The following is a 24,917-nucleotide window of genomic DNA, read 5'->3' on the forward strand; positions in this document are numbered from 1 at the left end:
AGACCTTGATAAATTCACTGTTTGCAAATGAGATCACAATTCCTGTAAATCAGGGCAGAGTAACCCATAACATATTTTTAAACAGCTGGTACACTTCAGCGTCCAGAAGTGCTGGGACATAATGGAAACACTGACACTTATTGCAACTGTGCAAAAGGATGCAGCAATAAATGAAATTTCGCAATGAAATAGGTGCTATCTGCCATAAACCGTAGGATTACCATGGCTCTGGGTTGTTGCAAACCATTTAGCGGTTGGCTGATGCTTGCAATTAGCAGGCTGAACCCACTGAAGGAAAATGGGAAGAAATATCAGCTCCCTATGCAACACTAATTAAAGTAACTTCTTTTTTCTTAATTCTGGTGAGGCCAAGGTGTCTGGTCTGTAGATGTTACAAAGGGAGATGGTGCACCAAAGGATTTATAACTCCTGTTTGACTCTTTTGTGGCTTCTAAGCATGGCTAATCAAATTTCTATTGGGCTACAAACTGCTCTGTGAAACAGCTTTAAGGCCCGCTGCTGCTGCCGGCTTGGTAGAAAGTGACAGCACCAGAGTATGTCCCCTAGTCTCTTGAGTGAAATGAGGCAGTTACCCTCAGATAGGCATAAATGCGCTATTAGATGGTTGAGAAATACATTCCCCCCACCCCCAACCCCAAACCCTCCTGGGAATTCATTGTAGTGCCTTTGATGTAACTAATTAGCCCGCTCAAAGTAAGCAGTGACTAACAGTCTAATAACTGGCTAATGGAAGGAACTTCATGAGGTTTTCAAATCAGGATCCTTTTGAGTGTCTTGCAAGAGGCTGAGGAGCTTTTCCCTTCTGAAAAATGGTTGCCAACAGTCAGATCCTGAGGTCCATGGTCACCTTTCTCTAAGTTACATTTGCATCTCCTGGCTCTTTGAAGAGACTAGATGTTGGAGAAGAGCAATAATCCAGGAGACATTGTGGAAGTGCAAAGCTTAAGTCTGAGACATGATCTGCAGACTTGAGTCTACTCAAGTTCAAGTTTACTGGGGCTGGTGTGCAGTAACTTGCAGCCTTTGAATGTTCTCCAGGTGGAACACTTTTTAAAAGGGGAAATGAAAAACTAAGATTGTTTTTGCAAGACATTTTTTTTTTCTTGTTCAAGTTTCCCAATCCTCAAGTAGCAAAACAAACCATAAAATGTACTGTACCAAGAGGAGATGTTTTTTGCTTGCCTTCTAGTTCTGCAAGTATAATTCCTCTTTTAGTTTTGCAAATTAATTCTACCTTCACATCTCTTCTACTTCTGCATGAAGGCTTTGGTTGGGGTGTTTTTTTCTTGGCCAGCAGAACTGCAAAGCAGTTTAACTATGAAGAGTCCCTTTCTCACTAAGCTAACGAGACAGCATTTCCACATGCTAGCAAAACATCTCCAGTACATTTTCCAGGCACAGACCATTTGTGCCCAACGGACGCAGCATTTCTGATGCTTGACGTGAATCCTTCTTGCTCTACTTGCATGAGTAGTTTCACTGAATCCCAAGGATTACTGTGCAAGTAAAGCAAGCAGGATTTTGGGCATCGTAGGCCCCACGAAGCTAAACTTAAAAGCTCACCACCTGCTCGGTACCTGGGTGCAGGGTTTAGTGTTTCTCCTGCAGCAGTCAATGTCGTCACTAACACCTAAACCAGAGTGCTGGGGGCTGCGCTCGCGAGCGGTGTTAAGTATCACTGCAATAATCCACTGTCTGCCATGGGAGAAACACGTAGCCCTGAACTTGGGAAGGGAGAAAATGGTTTTCATCTGTTTTGATTTAAATTGTTTGTTTTTGTTATTTTAAAAGCCTGTGTGGAACCTGGCTGGGAGAGGGCTTGTTCACAAGTGAGGCTCACACTTACTTGGAGTCTGACCTTCGGAGTTGCTATGAATTAGTGCCTCCATTAGCTTCCCTGAGACTCACAGCCCCACAGGCTGGGCTGGGCGTTGCTGGGTCTCAAGCTTCACATGTCGGCTGGTTGGCCCTTCCGTTGGCTCTACGCAAACTTGGCCAACAGGATACTGCAGGAATCTGGTTTGCAGAAAACAACTTCCACGGCTTGATCCAAACTCATTGAAGTCAGTGGGATGGCTCGAGTGTCAGGTTAGTAACTTCAGGCATCTACCTAAGTGTTACTCCTTTCTTCCCCTGATGTCCTGTGTGATCAGGTGCAAAGTAGCCCAGCCTCCTGACCTCCTTGTCTTCTTTCTGAGGGAGAGAGTTCCGGGACTGACAAGGAGATTTCCATTGCATACTATGCCTTTGTGTGTACGTAGCTGTGTCTGCAGCTATCTCATGTTCTGTAAGTAGGACTCTTAAGGGGTTTTTTTTAAGCTTAAAAGAAACTGTCAGCATCTCCCTATAGGTCTGATGAGGTTTGTAGATGCAGTCTCCCAGTAAAATCTAGTAGGTTTTTGCTTCTGCGAAGGTCTAGAGGGGGTTTTATTTTATATAATTTTGTATTTGTCTGTTTAAGGTTTTATTTGGGCGCAGTTAGGCACAAAGCAGTGTAAATTTATCTGGAGAATCAAGAAATTTAGGTAAAGGCATAGCTGCTAACAAGACTCTCAGATCCAGATGTCTGAAAAACTTTACATGAATTTTAAGCTGCATTGTACCATTAGCATGTTCCCCAGCAGACTTGGGGAAGTTATGTGCACAGCTAGAAAAGGCTGTGAGCCACATTCTGCTGATAGCCATGCACGGCTGACTTCGTGTTGGAGCACTGTGAGCTCTGTTTAGGGCCAGTTTTGTCTCCTCCAGGTTGGTGGGAGCTCTGCCATTGACCCAGGGGAGTGCAGGATTGGGCTTTGTTTTGAACGTCAGAGAAACTGTATTGATGGACTGTATTCTGGCTTCTTCTGTACTTTCAAATCAAGGACTGAATTGAGCTATGCTGTAGGTGCAGCAAAAATGAACGTATGTCTCATTTGTGGAAAATAATTGGGGTGGGGTGTGTGAGTTGGAGTATTATGTAGGTATTGTTGGGATTGGGTCAGCTTTCTGCCTCATCAGTAAGTCCTTTTTCTTCCAGTGAAAGTTAAAGGTGACAAACAAAAGAATATAACAGGTTTCTCAGAAAAAAAACTGATGAAGAAAAAGAGATGTGTATTTGTGTTTCAGAGGTCACAAATCAGTTCCTGGAAAATACTATACATATGGTAATGGGAAAATAACTAAGCTGAAAATCTATTACAAATGGGAATATAAATCTATACATTTTCACTGGTGAGCTGAGATAATGCATGCTATTTATAAGCACCAAAGCCTTGCATAAGGTATGCTTAAGCACTGCAAATAAAGTGAGCACCGTACTTGTTAGATAACAGATTTTGTAGCCTCTCGTGTGGTTGGAGTCTATTTTTAAACCCAATTATGAGCATTGCGCTTCATATCTGTGCTCGTGTTTCCAGGGCGCGCACTTCACGTGTAGCTGCTCCAAAGGCAGGGAAACAACAAACTTGGGAGCAGGAGCGCCCAATTCAAACTGCTGCACCCACCCAAACAAAAACTTTGGTTACAGCGTGCACTGTTTTCAGTGGCAGGCACAATCCCACAGGCGTATTTCCTCCTGCTTTGCTCTGAAGGTGGCCAGGGAGCAGCAATGAGCGTGGGTACTCAAGACGGCGCAGATACACATGTCCTAATGAGCCTGGCGATTGCCCTATTGCATCATTTCAAGGAAGAAAATATCAAGTCTCAAAAACTTGAACCTCCTTAAACGTGAGGGAAATTGCTTTCTTCCTTAGGTATCTATTCCATTAAGAATCTAAGTAGTCAATCTTTTTTACATCCCCCCACCCCACCCCCCCGCCCCTTCCTTCTGGCACACAGCAACCTAAAATGCTACTTTTCTGGGAAAGACTGATATTCTGACTTCAGTTTTGTAATTTAATGATGGAGAGTTTCCTTAGTAAACCAAATTTAGAGTACTAGAATGCTTATCTTATATCCAGACCTTGAACATAAAAGGCATTTTATACCAGCAATTGTTCATTTAATGAGCAATTGCAGAGTGCAGGACGGTTAAGGGATTGAGCTATATGCACCATTATTGCAAGAAGTATTCCGAAATACCAGAAATAGGACGTAAGCTCTGATCAGGGGGACTGTGAGCACAATTACCTTCTTTTCAAATCCTTCTGTGACACTGCGGGAGGAAAAAGGACTTTGAAACTTGAAAGGAAAGAGCTTGCTTTCAACCTCAAAAGCTAGGAGGAAAGGGCTCTGAAATTTGCTCAGTATTCCCAATTCACCATTAGCCTGTTTCTTCCTTTAGCCTCAAGGCATTCTCCGCTTTTTGAAAAGATGTTAAGAAATTCAGTCACAATAGAGAGCCTAGTTTTGAACATGTTTCACTCGGTCCATTGAGGTCTGGTCTTCAGCCTTTGTGTGGGGTGAATTGAGCTGAGCAGCAAGCTGGTTGGGGAGAGGTGAATGAGCAGTCTCTGTGCAGTCACAAATTCTGGCAAAGAAAAGATTACCCTTTCCTTTATTTTACAATATGCATTCCTGTACAATCCCGCTAGTGGCAATATGCGGAGCCGAGCTTGTGCTTAGGTCAATATGGAGCACTTGGTTTATAGCAACTCTTGTTAAGTTTGTCTTGTAATTGAAGCTGCTGTTGACCTTGCTTGGAGACCATTTGTAAAACCGTTTATTTAGCATAAACTGAAATAATAAACCCTCCTTCTCTTAGGCCGATTGTGATAGGGTGACATTAGTTTGATTTAATGATTAGCCGCCTGACCCCTCAGCTAGAGAGAGCCGCTTGAATAGGGAGAGTTCACTAGGAAGCACACAGGAAGAATACTAATGAGCTTGTTAAATTTAGCATGGCACCAACCACTTTTAATTCCTCTAATGGGAGAAGCACTGCCTCTGAGAGAGAGGGAGGGAGACAGGAGGAGGGGGGGGGGAAAGGGAGAGCGAGAGCGAGGGAAAGAGGGAGGAATGCCCACGTCCCGGTAGCCAGAGATTTTTTGGTCAAGAGAAAAGCTTGGAGGGAGCGTCAGCCAGGGTCTCTTGGACTGAGTTGTAAGTACCCTGTCTCTTCTCTTACCCGGCCGAAGTGCAGTGGCAGATTGTTCACAAGACAGTAACTCTCTCTGCAAGTTGCATGCAGAAATGCTGTGATGAAACTTAATACATGAACAGATTTATGGTGTGGTGGTGTCTCATTGAAGTGGGGGTCTCACTGAAGTGTGTCGAGATTGATTTTTAGTGTGGTGTATTGATGAGTTTCAACTTTTTATTTTAGTTGCTGGCTTTAAAATAAAAAAAAAAGCTTCTGCTTTGTGTCTTGGTCTACAACAACAAAAAAAGGCAAAAAAAGTTCAAGAGGGAAAGTGTTTAATGGATTTTTGCATTAGGTTGTGTTGCCCTGATTCTTATTTTTTTGGGCAAATTAGCTGAACATTAAAAGTGCATTTGTTCAGGTGTGCTCCCCATGGTGAGTTATTTGGAGAAGCTTGTTGTTGATTAAGCAAGGTGTTCATTGGCGCTCGATGCTTCTCAGAAAAATTGCTTCTGAACAGGGTAGCAGGAGTGAATTGGGTATTTCGCAGTGGATGGGAGAACCTTGGATTAATGTGATCATTCCAGGCTGGGCGCTCACACATGTGTCTCTGGCTGCTGGCTTGTTCAGGCAGAGCAGGGCATACATGAAGAAAGAGAAGCTTATGCAGATTGCTTTTGGGGCCAGATTACTCTTCCTTTTTTATTTTAATTTCTTTCTTTCCTTTTCTTATTTAACGCCTCTTATGCCTGCAAAAAGCCAGATGAACTGTGCCGGAGTCAGTGGTGTCCCACCAGTGGGAAGCAGGTGGAGCTGAGGGAGAATCAGTCCTTTCAGCTTTAGAATCAGTCTCTCTGCAAGAGGGAATCGGATGTTTCTTTTGACCCAGAAGCCGGCCACTTCTAAAACGTGAGCAGAGCAGTAACAGTCGTCGTGTATTTGGCTGTAAAACCCCTTTGGCAGATGCTGCTGGAGAAGTGGGCTGTTTGCTTACAGTTTTTGCTGTAGAGCCCTGCTTGTTGCCATGGTGGACAGTACGTTTCTGTCAATAATTTGGCCTGGCGCGGCTTGCCCGCGCTTACTCTTAAAACTTTATTGACTGGTTCAGCTGAAACAGAACAATATTAGACAGCTTTCGCCTTCTGGCGCGCTGGAGTGGCTCGCCTGCCGTCGAGAGGCTCGGCAGCGGTGTTACTTACTGCAAGAGGAGTTTCCCTGCTCCGTGCCTGGGGAGCTCCTTGCAAAACGCTCGCCTGCTTGTGTCCTGGAGCGCGGGGTCTTGTGAAGGTTCTCGTCTGCCTACCACCCCCCCACTCCCCCCTCTCTCCCCACCATCAAAAGCAGCCCACAGTGGTGCGGAGCATGAAGGAAATGCTTAGCAAGAATGTTTGGCCGTTGAATATTCCTTATTATTGCAAAAATGCTGTCGTGCTTACTTTAAAAAAAAAAAAAACAACAAAAAACTTCTAGGGGATTTTTTAAATGGCAAACAGCATACAGAAATGTTTGGCTTCTACCAGCACAGGGCAGTAATTCCATAATGGGAAGAGAGACAGTTTGATGCAGAGGGAAAAATGCTGTGCTTTTGGTTTCTTTTTAACTTGAGGAACCAAATACAAGAAAGGAAAAAAAAAAAGAGAAAAAAGGAAAGCTTATTAAAACAAAACACATTTTTCTTTTAGTTTCAAAGTTACTGAAACTAGGTTTTGAATTTCATTCAGCAATTTGGAAAATCGGCTTGTTCCATAGCAGTTGCTAGTACCTTGATTCATGACACATGCATGTTTTGAGAAGGAAAGAATGAAAGTGGAGCCTGCAGACAGACGTCAGCTTCTTGTTGTATCCCAGGATGGCAGTTTTAACAAATATTATCTTTATATGGAAGAGTAAAAGAACTGAAATCCTATCTGATCCTTGGATTGATTATACAGCCCCACAAATCACTCCAGCTTGCTTCTTTCCGTGCTGTGGTAGCACAGGTTAGTATGCTCTGCTTAAGGGTCTCTCAGGATTTCAAATGGAGTGTAATCCCCTATTTTTACAAGAGTTTACATCTCATCAGTGAAAGTTCACTCTGGGTTGAAGTTTTACATAAAAGACTCCAGATAGAGAGAAACCTGATGGAAAATATGACTTTGGGGTGATTTATTTTTTTATTTTTTAGTTATACGAGCAGCTTTCTGAAAACCTCATATAAGTTTTAAAGTTTTAGACTCCCTTTTGCAGTTCTCTAACTAAAACCAGCTCCAGTGTAAAACGTTGAAACCTTAAACCTTGCTAATCCAGAGCAGGGACCGGTGCCTGTGCATATTAATAAAAGTAGAAAAGGGCAAAGGGTTTAAACTCTGCGGCGTTGTTGTCCGTTTCCATTAACTCTTTCTTCTCAGACCCAACCCTGGAAATGCTCTGTATGGAGAATTACTGCTGGCTGTAAAAAGAATTCAGTCCCCTGGAAGATGCTGATAAGTCAGCAGACCCTGGTTGCTGTAATGCTTGGAGATAGAAAAAATAATTAAGCTCTCAATAGGTTATGCTGCTGGGTTTTCTTCTTCTTGCTACTTGGGAGGGGAGGGGGCAGGAAGAAGCCCAGCGAGCACCGCATTCAAAGCAGTGGTGTAGCTGTTTTATGGATATACTGGCCAGAATTGGGCTCTGGCTTTCTGTGTGTGGAGTCTGTTTCTCATCTAATTCATATGAAGGCGAATAGGTTGAGTTACGCTCGTGTCAGGCTTGGTGAAAGCAGTATCCCGGTGAATTGCTCACCGGTGATTTTGCTGTGTGAACAAGTCGACCAGGGCAAGGTACAAGTAAAAGTGCAGCCCTGGCCCCAAATCTCTGACAACTGAAGTGCGGTCTTGGCACTGTCATCAATGATCCTTCCTTGCATGTGGGTTGTAGAGTTAAGCGTACCTTAGTTTTATTTCCTAGGGGTGTTTTCATTTCCTTTCTAGTTACCTTTTTTTGTGCCTGGTGTTTAATAATACAAAGTTCCCTCGTGCACTTACAGACCCACTGAGCAACTTTTGAAGCTAAACATATTTATCAGTACTTCTTCAAGATGTGTGGCTGTATGCCTGTATGTGCGGAGTGGTTGATTGAACAGGGCTGTACCTGGAGCGTGGGAATGGGCCAGGATTACAGCTGGCAGTTGTGCTTGTTTATAGAAAACTCAGTATTTTAAAGCAATAATGCAACTTTAGGAGAGCATTTACAGTAGAGACTTGTGTAGCTAACAGAACTCCTCCACCACATGGCATGTGTGAAATGTACCTGGGAATGTGCATCTGGCTTTTGAAGAACAGAACCCCTTGGTCTGGTTTTTGAAGGGTCCACATGCTCCCCAGGGATTAAAATTCATGTGGGAGCAGAGGATTGGCTGGTCCACAGGCCTAGGGGTTTACTCCTGACTATGGTTTGGGTTTGATCCTCCTATTTTTTATTTTATTCCCCTGCACCCTCCCTTCCCCCACTTTGGTCAGTATGAATTTGTGGGTTTGTATGGATGGACATGGGGAAAAAAGAGCGGGGAGCACGGTCCACTGCCCTCCTCATGCGTCTTTGTGGTGACACTGCTGGAGCAGGTGGCCTCACTTGGCACCTGCCGGATGCTCTTGGTGCTGTATCTCGGGGCAGTTTTACTCATTTTACTGTTGCCCACCTTACAACCTTTGTGCAAGGCTCTGGCCTCCCACACAAGCAAACCCCCAGGGACTGGAGCCATGCTGCAAAACAGCAGTGGGTGGCTAGGTTTGATTTAGGCCCAGCCGGCAGGGTTCATCATCTCCTCTTTGTGACAAATTGTTTTTTGCCTCCCTGTCAGGCAGCCCAAACTCCCAGTCTCCTTGTCCCAGAGGCAAGAAAACAGCAAGCCTGTGTCTGTTCCCTCACGATTGATAGCCCCGCTGGTAGGAGCGTCAGCGCATGGGTGACGATGATCTACTGCTCAGCAGCCACCCGCTCTGAACGGGCAGGCTTCCCTGGGCCATCTCTCATAGCCACACATGCACCGACTGTCACAAACTTACACCATGAGGAGGGGCTAGTGAGGAGGGGGGTGTGTGAGAGCAGGGGAGTGGGGGGGAGAACTTTTCATTATTGTATTTGCTATAAATGGTCTAAAAAGTGTGTGTCTGTCTTTCTCCTTCCCTTCTCCCTTTCTTCTCCCACGTTTTTTTGCAGAGGATGAAAGTCCTGGGCAGACCTATCACAGAGAGAGAAGGAACGCGATCACAATGCAGCCGCAGGGTGGGCAAGGCCTCGGCAAGATCAGTGAAGAGCCTTCCACGTCGAGCGAGGAAAGGGCCTCATTAATCAAGAAGGAGATCCATGGATCTATATCACACCTTCCCGAACCTTCTGTACCTTACCGTGGGACGCTCTTTACCATGGACCCCCGAAATGGTTACATGGACCCTCATTACCGTGAGTATCAATCACCGGTTCGTTTGGGGATGCAAAGTTGGAAGGTTGTCAAATTTAACGTAGTTTTATCTGTTGCCTCGCAGCGTCCCCAGGGAGAACTGCTTTGTCTGGGGGAGGGTTAAGATAAATAGATCTTTTTTTTCTGAAGTTAAAAACTACGGATGCAGTTGCATTGCAGCCTGAAATTAGCACAGGCCTCTGCAAAGCAACTTCCACAGGACATCTCATCTGTTGCTAATCCTCCTCAGCCATCCAGGCTTGCATTTGCTCCACCTCCTTAACGCATGAAGAGAAAAAGCCTCATTAAAGAAGGCACAGGAGAAAAAAATCAAACAGGCCTTGAAATCCCTTTTTTAAAACAATGTCAAACTATGGTATTAAGAAGAGGAAGGACCGTGCCTTGTACAATGCAGATTTGGGAGGGGGGGGAGTGAGGGTGCGTGAGGACTGAAAGGTTTATTGCTGTGTTTTGGGGATTTTTGGTTTGTTTTGGAGGGTTTTTTAGGGATTCATATGTGTGTTTGAGCATGCGGGCTGATGGAGTGGTTTTGCAATTTTCTTCCCCAGCTAAAGTTCCCTGAAGTTGTAGAGGGAGGAAAAAAAGGCAAATGGTTTCAACTTCTGAATTCCTGCTCAGGCATTAATAAAAAAGTAAGAAATTAACTGACACTTGAACACAGATGTGGAATGGATTTCTCCACAGGCAAAATATGAGGGAGTTAAGCAATTTTTTTTTTCATCTGCTTCTAGTTTACAAAAAAAAAGAGGGAGAAAAAAATCATTTAGTTGTGTAGTAATGAAGTACATCTTGAGGTGTCAAGGCTTGTGCCTTTTGATTATAGATTTATCACCCAGTCAGCATACAGATTTGCCATTTAACCTTCCAGTCTCCAGTTCCAGATGATAGGCTTAAGACCCACAAAGAGGGGCCAGTCTGCGTTGGGTTGTGGGTTTTTTTTTCCTCCACATCATTCAGAAATTTTAGTGTTTTAAGGCAAAAGGTCATTAGCCAGACGACTGATTAGTGAGGACAGCTGATTAGTGCATGTTTTTTTGCTAAAGAAAGTGCCAGGGATAAAAGCTAATTTTATCCCTTCATTAGTTGGGCTAGCAGCAAAGGGGAATGTTCACTCATCAGGGTGCAGATCAAAGTATGTCTCGCACAACCTTAAGTCTCACCAACCTCCTTTTAAAGAAAGAAAGAAAAAAAAAGGAGCCTGATTGTTAATAAGGATGGTGTTGTTATGAGAAAGCGAACACTTGTTGTCTTTATAGTTTAGACCAGTATTTAGGGGAAAGTTTGCAGTTAAGCTTTTGGGCTTTCTTCTAGTCTAGGCAGGAGGTTTCTGTACACCCTCCTCCTCCTCCGGTCTCGCAGAGCCCCGCTCAAACCCTCTGGGGGAGTTACTCATCTTTCTGCTGAGGAGGATGTGCTGCAGCACACCATCCGCAGACCCATCTGCCAGAGAGGCGGTCAAACGACCGCTCACAAGCAGCAGCACCTAGAAACTCACGCTCGGGGGTTGGAGACACCATTCGCAGCTTATGGTTTGTTAATGCCACCCCCAAATCTCACTTAAACAATAAATACATCTTATTGGGGAAGCAAAAGAGTTTCTCTGCTTGTAGGCAGTACAGCTGGGGAGAGATGAAATGTGCAACAAGTACAAACCCCTGTCCAAATAAACAACTAATATTATGCTCAACTCAGTGGTGGTGATTGCTGTTTTGGCCATCTGACCAGCTGCCAGCCGGCTCATCCCTTAAATCTAGTTTGATGTGTTATTGATGCTACTGAAGAAAAAGGGCTGGCCAGTGAGAATGAGTCTGACTGGTTTGCATTTAGGTTTTTGGTGGTGGGGGGCTTATTTTGTTGAGTTTGCCTTTTGATGAGAGTTCTCAAGAATTAACAAAGCTCCTGTGTCTGTGTTGTGAATAGTAATGCTAGCCATCTAGTTAGGGCTACTAGAGAAACGTTGATGTCAGAAGTTGAGAGAACAGCGGAAGTTATCCAGTATGTAACAGCAGAGAAACAGGAGATGAGTTAATTTTAAATGAGCAACAAGATCTTGAAGCAGGAGTCTTAAGTCAGGAAACATCAGATGGGCAGACCTGCCTCACCGCTGCTGTAGCAAGTCATACATTTGTACTCACTGATTTATAAAATCCCTCAAGCTATTAATGTCATATAAAAAGACATCATGCTTTTATTTACCTTTAATAGATGTGATGCAGAAGGACAACTAAAGAGACAAATGTCTAGTTGGATTTATGGGAAAGCAGACAGGCTTACTGAAATTTTCATAGTAGTTGTATCATTTATATATGTAAGACATGCTTTCATCAAAGAGGTGACTGTATTCGGGCTGACGCTTATAGTGGTCCATACTAAGAAGGCTGAATAATGTAAACAAACCCCAGTCCCACTGTAGCAACAAGTGAAGAACCAGCAAGGCTATCATTCCCTCCCTTGGTTTCTCGCCAGTTTTGCTGGGCATATGGATAGAAAATGCTGTTTTAATTCAACATAGCTGGATATGTGAACACTCACAGTAATTCCTTAGTTTCCCTGTGGTTGGAAAATACAGACTTTTCAAGATGCCTAATTTGTGCTTCTATTTATACCCACTTTGTATTTAAAAGTGTGGGCAGGCTTCCTGTAACACAGGAAAAGGGAAAATAATTTTTTTGAAGAAGGACATCTGTATATTTTTATGGCAAGAAAAGAAAAAGAGCATTTAAGTCAATTGTGTGTGGAATGCATGTCCCCTCCAGGAGCTGCAGTTATTAGAAACAACTTGAATGCTTTGCATTTCTACATGCAAATATGCGTGTCTCTCTGTGTGTGTGCATTGCAGGTTTGGGGTTTTTTTGTTGTTGTAATAATTTTTTCCTAATTAAAATGACTGATGTTGTAAATGTTGGAAATAATAGTTCCCATATACGTGGAATAAATGCCTCATTGAGGGGGAGTTTGCTCTCCTGCGGAGCGCGGGTGGGGGATAACAGTGGTGTTTCAAGTGGACCAGCTTTTCAGGCAGCTGAGATGAAGCATGCTATGAAGCTGGCGGCCCTTCTGCGAGGCCAGAGAGCCCCTCAACCGTTTAGCAGCTGAGAACAGAGAGAGCAGCCTCGTGCTCAGCTCTCAGCTCTCCGTCCTCCAAGAGATAAAAGGGAAAGCATACAGGCCTAAACCAGAAAATTTTGTTTTCTGCCTTTCATTTTTGATTAGGGATTTCTTAAGTGCTGTTTAAACACTGCTCACAAAGTGTTGGGTTTTTTTTGGGGGGGAGGGGGGTGTTCTTATTTAAGCTTTGAAAAAACTTTTTTCTTTTTAAAAGCTTTAGGGCAGGTGACAGAAATGATGGAGCCTCCTTTCATGTGTTGCACCTTTTCTTTACAGAGGAGAGCAGGGTTACTGGGCTTAATGATTTTTAATGGATTTAAACCCCTGTGTTTCTCAAACACCGATTGCAGTGGTTAGTGGGAGCCCGTTGTTCATGTAAATTCTCTCTGTAGAGGTGGGGCTGAGGCAGGGAAGGTGGGGATAGCAACTTCCCTTTGTTATTCTTTTCCCAATTTTAATTCCCACGCAGATTTATGGCAGTGCTAAGACTGCCTGTCTCACAAGTCATTCCTCATGGAAAAAATGAATCATTCCTGATGTAAACACTTTGATTTAAAACATACTGCTGGTATTCTTCCCTGAGTTTCACAGCTCATTTGAAAGAATTGTTAGTACCTAATTAGTAAAGCCTGAAGAACTATCTTAAGTAAAATGCAGTGACAATTCAGTTGGCGCTGATCTAGAAATTCGTGTACACGGGAATGGCCCTGGCAGGATTCTCTTTCTGGTACATCCCTTCATCTCAAAAGAGGTTGCACTGAACGTAGCTGAAAGCAGGAACTCACTCCTTCACTCCTTCTTTTTTTTTTTTCTTTCTCCCCTCCTTACTGGGAATTTATTCTGGTGGTTTAAAAGCTTTTTTATCTATCTGGGGAAGTGGGAACTGCTTATTGCACACTTCATGGGATTAACCCTCCAAAGGTATTGATTGCCCTTGGTTCCCACTGGCTGTGCCTGGACTTCTGCTTTGTAAGGATTGGGCCCCACAGAACTGTCCAGGTTAGATTACCCAGTGTTAGTGTCATCTCAAAATCAATTTGGAACATGAACAAAAGACCACAGCAAGGAAAATACAGATCTGGTTCACTAGGTGCACTTGTTCATTTACTGCGTTTTAATTTCTATTGACAGGAGTTTCCCTTCCTTCATCTCCCCACAGGAAAGGAAAAAGGCAGGGGGGAAGGAAATTAGGTTCTGTTTCTGCAAATGCAAACCAGTAACTGGAAACACTGCCTTAAGATGCAATAATTGGAAAGCAATGACTTTTCATGGCAATGTGGCTTGAATCATGATGGCCAGCGATGTGTGGTGGACAGTGAGAGCGATCCAGGTCACAACTGGTAGTTAAGCTCATGGAAGGGGGTTTCCATTTGCTTTGTAGAGAAGGGAACCAGTGGCCTCCCTTGTCATCTTCCTGGCACATTTTAGGACTCTGGAGGGACAACCAAGATGGTCTTGGATAATCCCAAAGTGGGCACTTAGCTCATGTCTAGCTTCCCAGTGTCACCAGGTGGCAGGAATCCAGGACACATTTGTGTAGAGAGTTTGCCCTCAGCTTTGTTGGAGAGTGGTAGGAGAGTGTCAGGGAGGACAATCTCTACAAGGGTAGAGATTTAGGGCTGGGGTCTTTAAAGACCTTTAGAGGCCCTTCATTTTCAGAGTGAGTTTGGCCCCTTAAAGACATCTGAAAATCTGGGTCCTACTTCTTCATCTCTTTCCTCAGCATTTTGTAGGGGAGGGGCTTAAGTGTTCTAGTAACAAAGCTCTCCACTGACAGTGATTTATGGGGTGGTTTCCAAATGTTGTCAAGGAGGACTAGTCGCGAAAACTAAAATCTAAAGCTTTTAATAAAACTCTCAGAAAAAAACACTCCTCTAGTAGAAAAGGGAACGCCAGATTATTAATGTTAGCTGAGCAAATAAAGTGTTGGTATTTAAGAAAATGAGCATGTTTTCAGAAGCATTTTGGTGATGAAATCCTAAACTGTGATAGTATTTTTCAGTAGCTTCAAACAGAAAACTCTCCATCACGCTCAGCATCAGAAAGAACTTTGGAAAGGTGCTGCAAACCTCTTAACAGTGTCTTATAAATGGAAAATTCTTCTCCAAGATGCCTCCCAAACCTCCCTGGTCATGTTTGGGAAGTGTTGCTCACTACAGATACTCCTGCCCCTTTCTCTGGAGCCCTTTTGTGGAATACGTGCTCTCTCTTGACAGCCCTGGAGTTGCTGCCCCTATGTAATGCCCTCATTTGGAAGTCACAGTCGCACCCATAGATTTACAGTTGGAAGTGGAGACATCCTTTCTTCCACTGGACTTTCTCTCCGATGCAGGAGACAGACTGCAGAACTGCAGTACCCGAAAGGCCTGGACATGTAATGTGGTTGAGAAGCTGAAAGGTCATCTTTTAGGGTTTTTTTTCTTTATTTTGTTTTTTAAGTTTAGGTGAATTCAGATTTCTGAATACTGACATTTTTGTTGTCATTATGAGTAGTACTAATTTCAACTGGAAGCTGTAGGCAGTGATATGGAAGGAGGTGATTCCTTTTTCTCAAAATTAGAATAGGCTATCTGAGATGTCTTATGGCCCTGTAAATCTGTAGGACTTTTTCAAAATGTCCTGAGGACTGCATAAAAAAAAAAAAAAAAAAAAATTCTCTGTGACACCTAAGAGAATTTGCTTGCTAGGTGCTACCAGGTACACGGAGTCTTGGAGAAGCAGATGGGTTCTGTTTATCTCTCCTTTTCTGTTTGAGCGAGTGCATGTAAGCTGTATGGTGAGTTTTGGGGGTTTTGTTTGGGTTTTTTCCAATGAACAGGGAAGATAAAGACAGAGGACAAAGGAAAAACACCTCTTCCACAGATCTGATTTGGTTTGTCAGCTAAAGCTTTTTTAGGTGCTTTACAGTATGTATTTGTTGTATGCTGCCTTCATGGAAGGAGACAAAATAAGTTGCTCAGAGCTATAGAATCATAGTTAAGAACTCTGGAGAGGAAAAAAAAAAGAAGCCAAGAAATAATGTAATCCATCTCTTTAGCCTCAAGGCAGATCAGCTGTCCCCAAATCAGGAGAGAATGAAAAGCTTCTTCAAAGTTGCCGTGTCCCTTGATACGTGGACACTTCTGTCTTTAAGAGCCTTGTGACAAGATCTGTAGTGGGTTTACACTGTAGTTACCCTACAATGGTAACTTCCATAGCATCAGCAGCTGGAAGTTGGGGCAAAATATTTAGAAGCCATAAAAAATCTGAGTTGTAAATTTTTATACAGTTTCCTCTTCTTTCTTAGAGACCTACTATCACGTGGGAGATATGGAACTTCCCATTGCTGTGTTCTCTGAAGAAAAATATTCAGTAACAACCACCAAAACTCCCCAAAACCCCAAAGCCCAACAAATAACTATTGTGCTCACTGCCGCCACTTCAGCAGGCAAGATCATTAGTTTTCTTTTCTTATTAGTTATCAGAGTGATCTTTGTGCTGTTGGTGAGGCTGTGTAGTGCAAGGCCTTTGCCAAATGTGACGGGTATGTAGAAAAGTAGTGGCAAGAGGAAGATAAGCATCATTTGAAGCATCCCATAATGCCTGATGTTGCTGTCTGTCATTTGGCTCTGAGTGCTTTGCCCTACAAGCATTTCCTGGCCAGGGGGATGCGGTTTGAAAAACAGCCTCTGCGACTTGGCTGCTTAGAGATTTTAAAAAGGTGTTAGCCACAGCTCGGCCTCGCGTGGCTTTTGGTGTCAGGTGTGTTACTGGCTTCTGTCAGGAGCTTTGTGGCTGCAAAAACTCAAGTCTTTGTGGCAAAGCGTGGGGAGCGTGTGGACCGTGTGATGATTTTCACTGAGAACTGAAGCAGATTCTCCTGAGCTGGTGAATACAAGTGTCCTGGTTCTGGCCAGGCCAGAGTCAACCTTCCCAAAGCAGCCAGCACAGGTGAGCTGAGTTAGCCCAGGTGAGCTGAGTTAGCCCGGGCTGTTTCCACACCACCTGACATCACTCCCCCATAAAAAGGGCTTGTTGGGGAAGAGTAGGGGCTGGATATTGCTGGGGCAGTCTGAGTACAGCTGGGATATCTGGTTGGTTGAGCTGTCTGTCCTTGTGTTGTACAGCACTCTGTGATTGTTGGGTCAGTAAGGTACTCTGTGTTATCACTGGGTGTGAGTGTAATTGGCTGTTATTGTTCAATGTTCACAGTGATTTTGTCAGTAAACTCCTTATCCCAACCCATGGAGGCTCTGTCTGTTTCTCCTTTGGGGGTGAGTGAGCGGTGTGTGGTGATCAGCTGCTGGTTGGGGCTCAACCACCACAACAAGTCGTGTACCGAACCACTGTGCTTTATACTGCCAGGGAGATACTTCTTTTGCATTGGTGGTCTTCCATCTGGTTGGTGTGATAGAGGGAATTTGGTTGCTTAAACAGAACTACTCTCATGCCTGGGAGGATCCTAGTTTTTCTCTGTGTCTGCCACCCTGGAAAGACTGGTCTTCAGTACCTCCTGTGTCATATCTGTGGACTCTATGGATGCCTCAGATACCTCAGGGGTCTAAGATGGCACTGTGTATCTGTTTAGACAGCTGTACCTTTATCAATGCTGTAACTGGGTGTTTACATCAGTGTGTCCTCATGTAGAAAATAAACATTTAAATTCAGTTCTTTTTTTATCCATTGTCCAGCTCTTGTGAAGAAATCTGCATCAATAGTTAGATTGCAGAGTAGTTAATGTCTACAGGGTGCTTCTCTTCTGTGGTTCCCTTCTGTTAATTTTGTGGGGTCCTGGCTGCCTGTTGCTGAGATCTGGATGCGCACTGTGTTTCTTCACTGCTGCCCCTGGGGCCGTGGGAGAAGTCTAAATGTGGGGTCACTGAGGGAGGGTGTTGTGTCCCTCAGCCTGGGCAATGGATGTAATGGCAGTGAGGGGGCACCATAGGCCCACTCCTCCTGTGGCACAGACTCATCCTGGGAGGTTTTGAAAGGCAGTGTGGTTCCTGTCAACAAGGTGCGATTTCAGGATTGTCCCATGTCTCAGCACCGGCTTTGGTCTTCTGTTGGAGTCCAGGGTTGAACAGGCTTTTGCTTTTAAGGCAGTATAAATGCTTTGGTTGCTGAACCATTTTCAGGATCACTGGCAGATAGAGCTTTATTCCTATTGATTGAGCTCAGTACTTGGGAGGAGAGCCTCTCAGCCATAGCCTCTGCTTCCTTTTATTCACACCTAGCAACCCAATTAGCTTCCTCTTAGCCTGGCTCTTGGGTAGTTTACACAGTACTCTCTAACCTTTATTAAAACACTGCTCAGATTACTTACAACTGGGGCTCTTGAGCCTGTTCTGTGGGTCACATCTGAGTTTGGAGAGCATTTCAGGAACACTTCCCCCTTCAGTCAGAGTTATGCTGGTTACCTTTATTCATCTGTGATTGTACAGCTTGCAGCTGAAGCAGCAGCCACCAGCAGTGTGGGGAACCATTACTGTACTACACAGTGATGTATTGGCAGCTGCTGTATTGCCACGTGGTCACTGGTGTGTGTGGTGGTGGGCCATACACAGCAGCAAGACAGTCAGTATGTGCATGGGAGTGTTTGTATGTACAGGTCGGTGAATCATCTTCATACGTCCTTTTACGAATAAAAATAATTTAAAAAAAAAACCCAAAAACCAAAAAATGTGTTGTAATGTCTTTCAGAATTTGTCATGCTGAGTTTTTTGGAGTTCAGCACAGGTACCTCCCCAGATAACGCAATTATTTTCTAATCTATATTATGCTTGTTTCCTGTATCACACTGAATAGCTGGCAGAGTGGATCCCCCATGGTTCATTCTGGTTTCCCTTTCACATTTCAGTGCTGCCCTGAGCCATCATTTTTTCCCAAACAGCCGAACAGCACTGATCCAGAACCCAATGAGTTCAGCGAATCAACAGCCGTTGGCTTCAATGAACTCCATAATAATCCCCAGTTGCTTTATATTCTACCCTTTCATCTTACCTGCTCCTCGTGTTAGTTGTAATTTAAAATCATAATTCCCAAGGATCCATGTTACCATTTAGCAAATGAAGAGCTGAACATTGTTATTCCTCTATCTACAGTCCCCTGTTGAAGTAGCTGATGGTAACAAGCCAAAAGTAATGGCATATGACATACTTTGAAATAAATGGTTGATTATGGTAACACTGAGTGTAACACTGTACCAAGTGTTGAAGCAAATAACTAATGAGGTAGAATGTGAAATAAATTTCTTTCAAGAATGTCACACTCCTTAGTGTAAAAAGGTACCGCACTTGATTTGTGTGTTTTTTTTACCAATCTACCTACAGATACAACTGTCGAAAGCCTCTGGCTTTGGTCTTGAATTCTGTTAGACGTCATTGTTTAAGAGAAATTGAGTTCCTTGGATGAATAAAATTTGTTGGATAGAGGCCTGCGTTGTGTATAAACAGTGTTTGCTCACTTTGCCGGGATGAACCAGCATGGTACGGTGATAGGAAGCTATTGGCAGCAAAGTCATGTTTCATGCTGGACGATATTTGAGTTGGAGTGAACACCAGTGCTTTTAACAATAACATTGGTGCCAGATGTCAAAAACACTAGTTGCTGCTATGATAGGAGTGGAATTTTTTTCTTCTTTTAAGTAGAAGGGAGAAGAGGAGCAGTACTCATATCACTGGCTAATCATTGAGCTGGCCAGTACTTGAGATGTTTGGTTTGGAAAGGCTGATGTATGGCCTGCTCACACATGCCCTTACTCTGGGCAGTGACCATGGTCTCACGCTTATTTTCACTTTTACAGGTTTTCAGCTTTTCTTGATCTGGCAACCTGAGGACAGAAAATATAACCAAGCTTATAGGTACATAAAGCTAACTGGAAGAAACCCCTTAGAAATAAAGACCACAGGCCTGATCTGACTTTGTCTGCTACCATGGAAAAAATGACAAAACCTGAATGAAACTCAAAATGCTGGCCTGTGACAGTGCTTCTGGGTTCTTGTGGGACAGTGGCACATCTCTTCAAAGATGGTAGTTAGTTATTGTGTACATCACAGATGTAATACACTTACTACGCTTAGTAGTGCTTTTCATCCTCTGTGCATTGCAAACCACAAAGGCAGGCTAAACACATGGGCTGCTGTAGTGATACCACCCACAGATGTGTGTTTTGTGTGCATACTGCTCTGAAAAGGTGGTCTGTACAGGGAGGTTAAAGTATGCTGTGCCCCTCCATCCTGACCAGCCTCTCTCTCTGGGATTATTTGGTAGGCAGCTTGTGGGAGCATTGCCCATGATGTGCCATTGCCTGGGGCTTGTCTGGGCATGCAGGGTCCTGCTCGACCAGAGGGCTGTAGTCCAGCTGCTGCAGAGGCCGTGCTTACACCCTGGCAGAGTGCAAGGTTGATGTGCTTTAGTGTAAGGTGGTAGCCCTCTGAGCTGCCTTTAAGAAATGATGTAGGCATGGGTACTGCGTGTTATGACTACACAAGGTACTGACGCAACTCTCCAAGGCAGGCAGTCATCTGAAATGGTGTGTGCTAGCTGGCTGTTGAGAAGGGACTTGCATTTTCTTAGTGAGGCTGGTGCTGGCCTGACATTGCTCTGTGGTCCTGATGCCCCATTGTGGAAATTGCAATACAGATGGGAAGAAGTGGTCTTCACCTTTGCATTCCTTTCTGAGCACACAGTGCAGTATGCCACTAGGCCAAGTTAATGTGGCAACATCTGCCAGCAGGTCTTGACTCCAGAAAATGCTGTGGTCTGCTCAGTGTTTTCCATGTAATGTCTCTTTTAATTAACAATATATCTCCTCCTTGTTTGCTGCAGTCTTTTGCTTACCTGTGTGTCATGATGAACGATCGAATGTCCAGCTTAGCTGTTTGATGCAGAACCTTGCCATTTATGCAGTTGGCCGAATTCTCCCAGCTGTGATTTCCCAGGAAGCTTCAAAACCAGAAGGTGCTTTCTCTTTCCTGCTTCCATCCTGCTGCGCAATACTTCCACGAGCCCCATCTAACTGCAACTAATGACGCTCTTTTATTCCTTCAGTACAGGGAAGTAAGAATTGCTGCTGGCAGGCAACATCCTTTTCAGCCTAGCTGTACTTTGCTTCTTTCTTCTGCCCGTGCCATGTGCTTAGAAGAAAAGGACTTAAAAGCTGGTCTAGAACTGATTGAGTGCCATAGTGGGAAGCCAGAGGTGGAAGCTGCGGCAGTGCTCCTCCTCAGACCAGCATTCTTAGGACCCCAGTGGCTTGTATGTTGCAGTTTGTAGCTGTCAGAATAAAATGTGATGACAATGCCCTGCACCCCTCTCTGTGTAACCCTGGCTGATGCCTGCTGGAAGTATGTGTCGCCAGGACGGAGGGAGCACGGTTGCTGGCATATCACTCAGTTTACAAACTGAAACCCTGATGTGTGACATTCGTGGTAAAGCCACATGCCTGTGCATGGGCCGTGTGTATACTTTATGTGTCTCAGGTAGCAGAGCTGCTATTTTATCCGAAATGGCCAGCTCTTTTTGTTTTAATCTAGGATGGATTCAGCACTGTTACAGTATGCTGGACAGTGGTATTACAGGATATTTGTGTGCAGTATGGGATGCATGCATACACTACAGTAATTTGGTGTTTTCTCTGAGGCTTGTTGCTTCCTGGTTATTTTCCTGCTTATTTTTGTAATGTGATTTTTCATATACTTCTGTATTATGAACCTTTTTGTTTTTTAAGCTATCTCTGATATGCAGCTTTCATATCTTGGCTCCCAGCAATGTTGAACCTCATTGTAAAGTCCCTTCGTGTAAAAGCCATCTAGTTATAACTCTCAAAAATAAGAGGCTTGTCTCCTGAGGACAGCTCCATATTGCGGGTGGAGTATAATCCTTAACATTGTTTTTTTGCTTTCAAATAGCTGGGGACAGTAAGTCAAGGAGTAAGAACTCCTTTTGTTTCATGTAGTGTGCGTTGCAGGGAAAGAATGTAACAGAGCAGAAAATGAAGAAAGACATAAAAGAATCTCAGCTCAAGGAGGTCAGATCCATCACAGGCTTAGCGTTGCCTTCAAAGATGCCTGGGACAGGTGGCAGTTCAAGACAATCAGAGGAGAAGCATCCGCTAGCGCCGAGATAAGGGATTCTTGCAGAATCCTGCTATCTGGTCCCAGTTTGCTTTGATGTAACTCTGCTAGAGAAGACTTCTGGGAGCAGGCTACTGCTTCCCTCCGTGATAGGCTGCTGTTGTTCAGCCTTTTAAGGTCTCATTACAGTGGTCCTTGAGGATTAATCCTCTTTAAGGTTTACATGGGAATGGTTTTGTCTGAAGGCCCAGCCAGGGACCTCAGTACCACCTGTACAAAGCATTATTGCATTCTTTCATTCTGTTTTTTTTTTTTCTTTTTCTTTTTTTTTTTTTTAAGTGGCTCATATTTAACAGTATTTGACAGAAAGTAAAACCAAACATCTCCCCTTTTTTTTTGCTTCCCTCTTTGGCTATTACCGAGTTTTTGTCGAGCACAGCTTGAGCAGTCCTTTGCAGACACTGAACCATTAGCAGTAAATTGTAAGCTTCCGGTTACTCTACTTAGCCTGCTGGGGTTTGGCAGCCTTCCTTTTCCTTTTCTTCTCTTGCACCCACCCCGCTTTCTCCTTTCTGGAGGAGGGGAGTGATGATGTTTGGCTTCAGAATCAGAAATCATCCCGTTGCTGGTTGATTCCTGTGCCTGCACCAGTGGATTTTGCCTTCATGTTGTTCTGCTCAGGGAAGAGGGTTCAGGACATGGGGATATTGTAAATTCTCAGAATTAATTTATTTTAAAAAGATGCATCTGCACTTAGAAGGGTTTGTTTATGAAAAACACTTACCTTTTTCTTCAAGGGGCAAAGCCTGCTCTCCCTGAACTAGCTGCAGGCAGAGTGTAACAGTGATGGATGCGGGAATCATACCCGGGGTTTGGTGATGCAAGGGGCAGCCAGTGCATTCCAGCTGCTTGACATACGCTGTTACTGGTGCTGTTCCTGTGTAACTCTTTTCCATCTCTGAAATGCAGATCTCTAGTGAAGGCAGGCAGCCTTCATCTGCAGAAAGGAACATTACTCTGAGCCGGATTTACTTTTTTCTCCAGTCTCATTCATTATTTGACTAACTCAAAGTGTATCAAAGTAATTTTGATACTATAACTTTAAGATGTGATTGAGGTACAAGTAAGACAAGGGTTCATGTTGGATACGTGAAAACGGTATCAGTGACCCTGACACCTAAAAGTAAACTTTGTGCTCTGAGGGTAAGAAAAAGCTCCAGGGACTTTATCTTGCAGTAGAAGTCCTTAAGTTTAGATCTTTTGAACCCAGATTAAGCAGCCTGATGTCACTAATTCAAATTATTATGAAAGGTGATAGTGTATTTTATTTTAAAAATATATAAATCTGCCTAGAAGACTCAGCAATGGAATCCTTTTGGGATAAAGTAACGAGTTGTGTGTTGTTGCATACAGAGTACCTGGTGATTAGTTATGGAGTGATTTTACTTTATAAAGAAAAAGCAAGTAAAAGAGTGCCTTCACAAGCCTTCTGGGTTGTTTCTGGCATGTTCTGTTTGGAAGTTATGTGGTATGTTGCAAAGTGCTCGTAATGCATGTAGGGCACGTTAGTTTTCTTTATATAAAAGTATTATAGGAAACCCTATAGCTAATGCTGGCTATATAAAACTGTATGGTGCCATTATGACCATAAATATGCCTGTGACCTTCAAACACCCTTACATTTCCAAACTGTACATTATTTAAGACTAATGTATTTAATTTTTACTGTATTTGCAAAGATCGTTAAATTCTGCCCATACGAATTTTTTCCCTAATAGCTAATTCTGGGAGGGTGGGAGGATGGGAGAAGCAGAAACCAAGGGGAAAAAAAAGATTAACTAAAATAAAGGTAATAAAATATGTCATGATGTGAGGTGCTGTAGATCCCTTCAAAAAGACTTGTCTTCTGGAAGCAATGCAGCCAAATTCTTGGCAGCCCAACTTTATAGACGCAGACACACCTGTCTGATCTACATTCACAAACGAAATCACGTGCTATAGCCATAGCCTTGATGCTTTTATTGAATATGTATATAAATAGAATAATCTATGCTTACTGTCTCTAAGATATAAATACTTTGAATAATGTGAAGTTAAATTTATGTCCCCTTTAATTTCGTGTTCTAACTAGTTGTTGGCAGGTTAGACTTCTACAGAACAATTCTGAAGGTTGCTGTTACGTTTCTGACTTCATAAAACACAGGGAATGTGAGATTATTTGGGGTTTTTTTCCCACCTGATGCCAAATGCATGAAAATTGCCAGTGCTAAGTATTTAATGGAGTCTAATGGCTGTTAGTGTAATTTCAATGTGAGGTGCCATTATGAAGCATCTTTTCAAACCAAAAGTCAACACCGCAGTTGAACAGTGGTTCATGGTGCTGCACATGGTTGTTGACTTTGTTTCAGGTGGGAAAATACTGTCATACTGTGACCCCTTCTACGCACAGCCCTGGCTCCTTTCCTTTTTTTTTTTTTGTTCTAAAAGCTAAGAGGCTGGGATGTGACAGAGGGGGGCTGCTGATTTAGGACAACTTGATGGGAATGTGATACTGTGGTCCAGTGGCTTGTGGCTTGTCTTCACCTAGGGTCTGAGAAATAATGTCTTCTGGAGACAGGGAAGTAAAATGGCCAGCTCTTGCGCTGTTTGTACATATACCATGGTAACATTTACTAATATTAGTATCGGTGTTTTCTAAATAACAAAAGCACCTAGTAATCAGCAGGGTTCAGCCATCCTGGGAGTTCAAAACGTAAAGTTCAGCCATTCTTTCATTGTGAGAAGAAAACAATATATGAAAATGAAAACTTGTTTGTTTTTTGGGGGTTTTTCCCACTGTGATATAAACCAAAACTATGGTACTTGATTTTGCTCAATAGAAAAATGAGCATGGAAAACATACTCCTGAAAAAGAAGTTTCCAGAAAGTTAGATGTAATTGGCTAAAAATAGGGTCTTGTAGCTCTTTATATAGATCTACTACAACAGGTGCTACTCAAACTTCTCTACATATGTGTATAAATATATAGATGTGTGTGCATATATGTTTCTACTACATAGATTAAAAACTTGTTTGCAGCTTTATACCTCTCAGTGTAAAATATCTCTGTAGTAGTAAATTCAGTATTTTGTATTAGTAGCATCAAAATCTTATCTTTTTTACTGGTCAGGAACAAAAATTGTAATCAAAACTGATCTCAGGCAAACAAGTGTGGAATGGAGTAGTTGTTCAAAGTCTGGTGGGTATACCAGACAGTCTGTAGTGCATTTAGGAAATACTTAGCAATCCGAAA

At 43.3% G+C, this 24,917-nt stretch overlaps 1 protein-coding gene across 2 annotated transcripts in view; it reads left to right on the forward strand.

Moving 5' to 3' along the window:
• The window catches only part of GLI3 (GLI family zinc finger 3), a gene marked incomplete at both ends in the record, with an annotated part of 199,930 nt that overhangs the window by 46,500 nt on the left and 128,513 nt on the right, over positions 1 to 24,917 (forward strand). For both annotated transcript variants that reach the window (XM_084279716.1, XM_084279717.1), the window contains one exon: positions 9,203 to 9,445. In XM_084279716.1, coding sequence (XP_084135842.1) covers positions 9,203 to 9,445 — 243 coding nt within the window. The remainder of the gene's footprint in view (positions 1 to 9,202; positions 9,446 to 24,917) is intronic.

This window comes from Gallinula chloropus (assembly GCF_964237585.1).
Source record: "Gallinula chloropus genome assembly, chromosome: 2".
Taxonomy (NCBI): Eukaryota; Metazoa; Chordata; class Aves; order Gruiformes; family Rallidae; genus Gallinula; species Gallinula chloropus.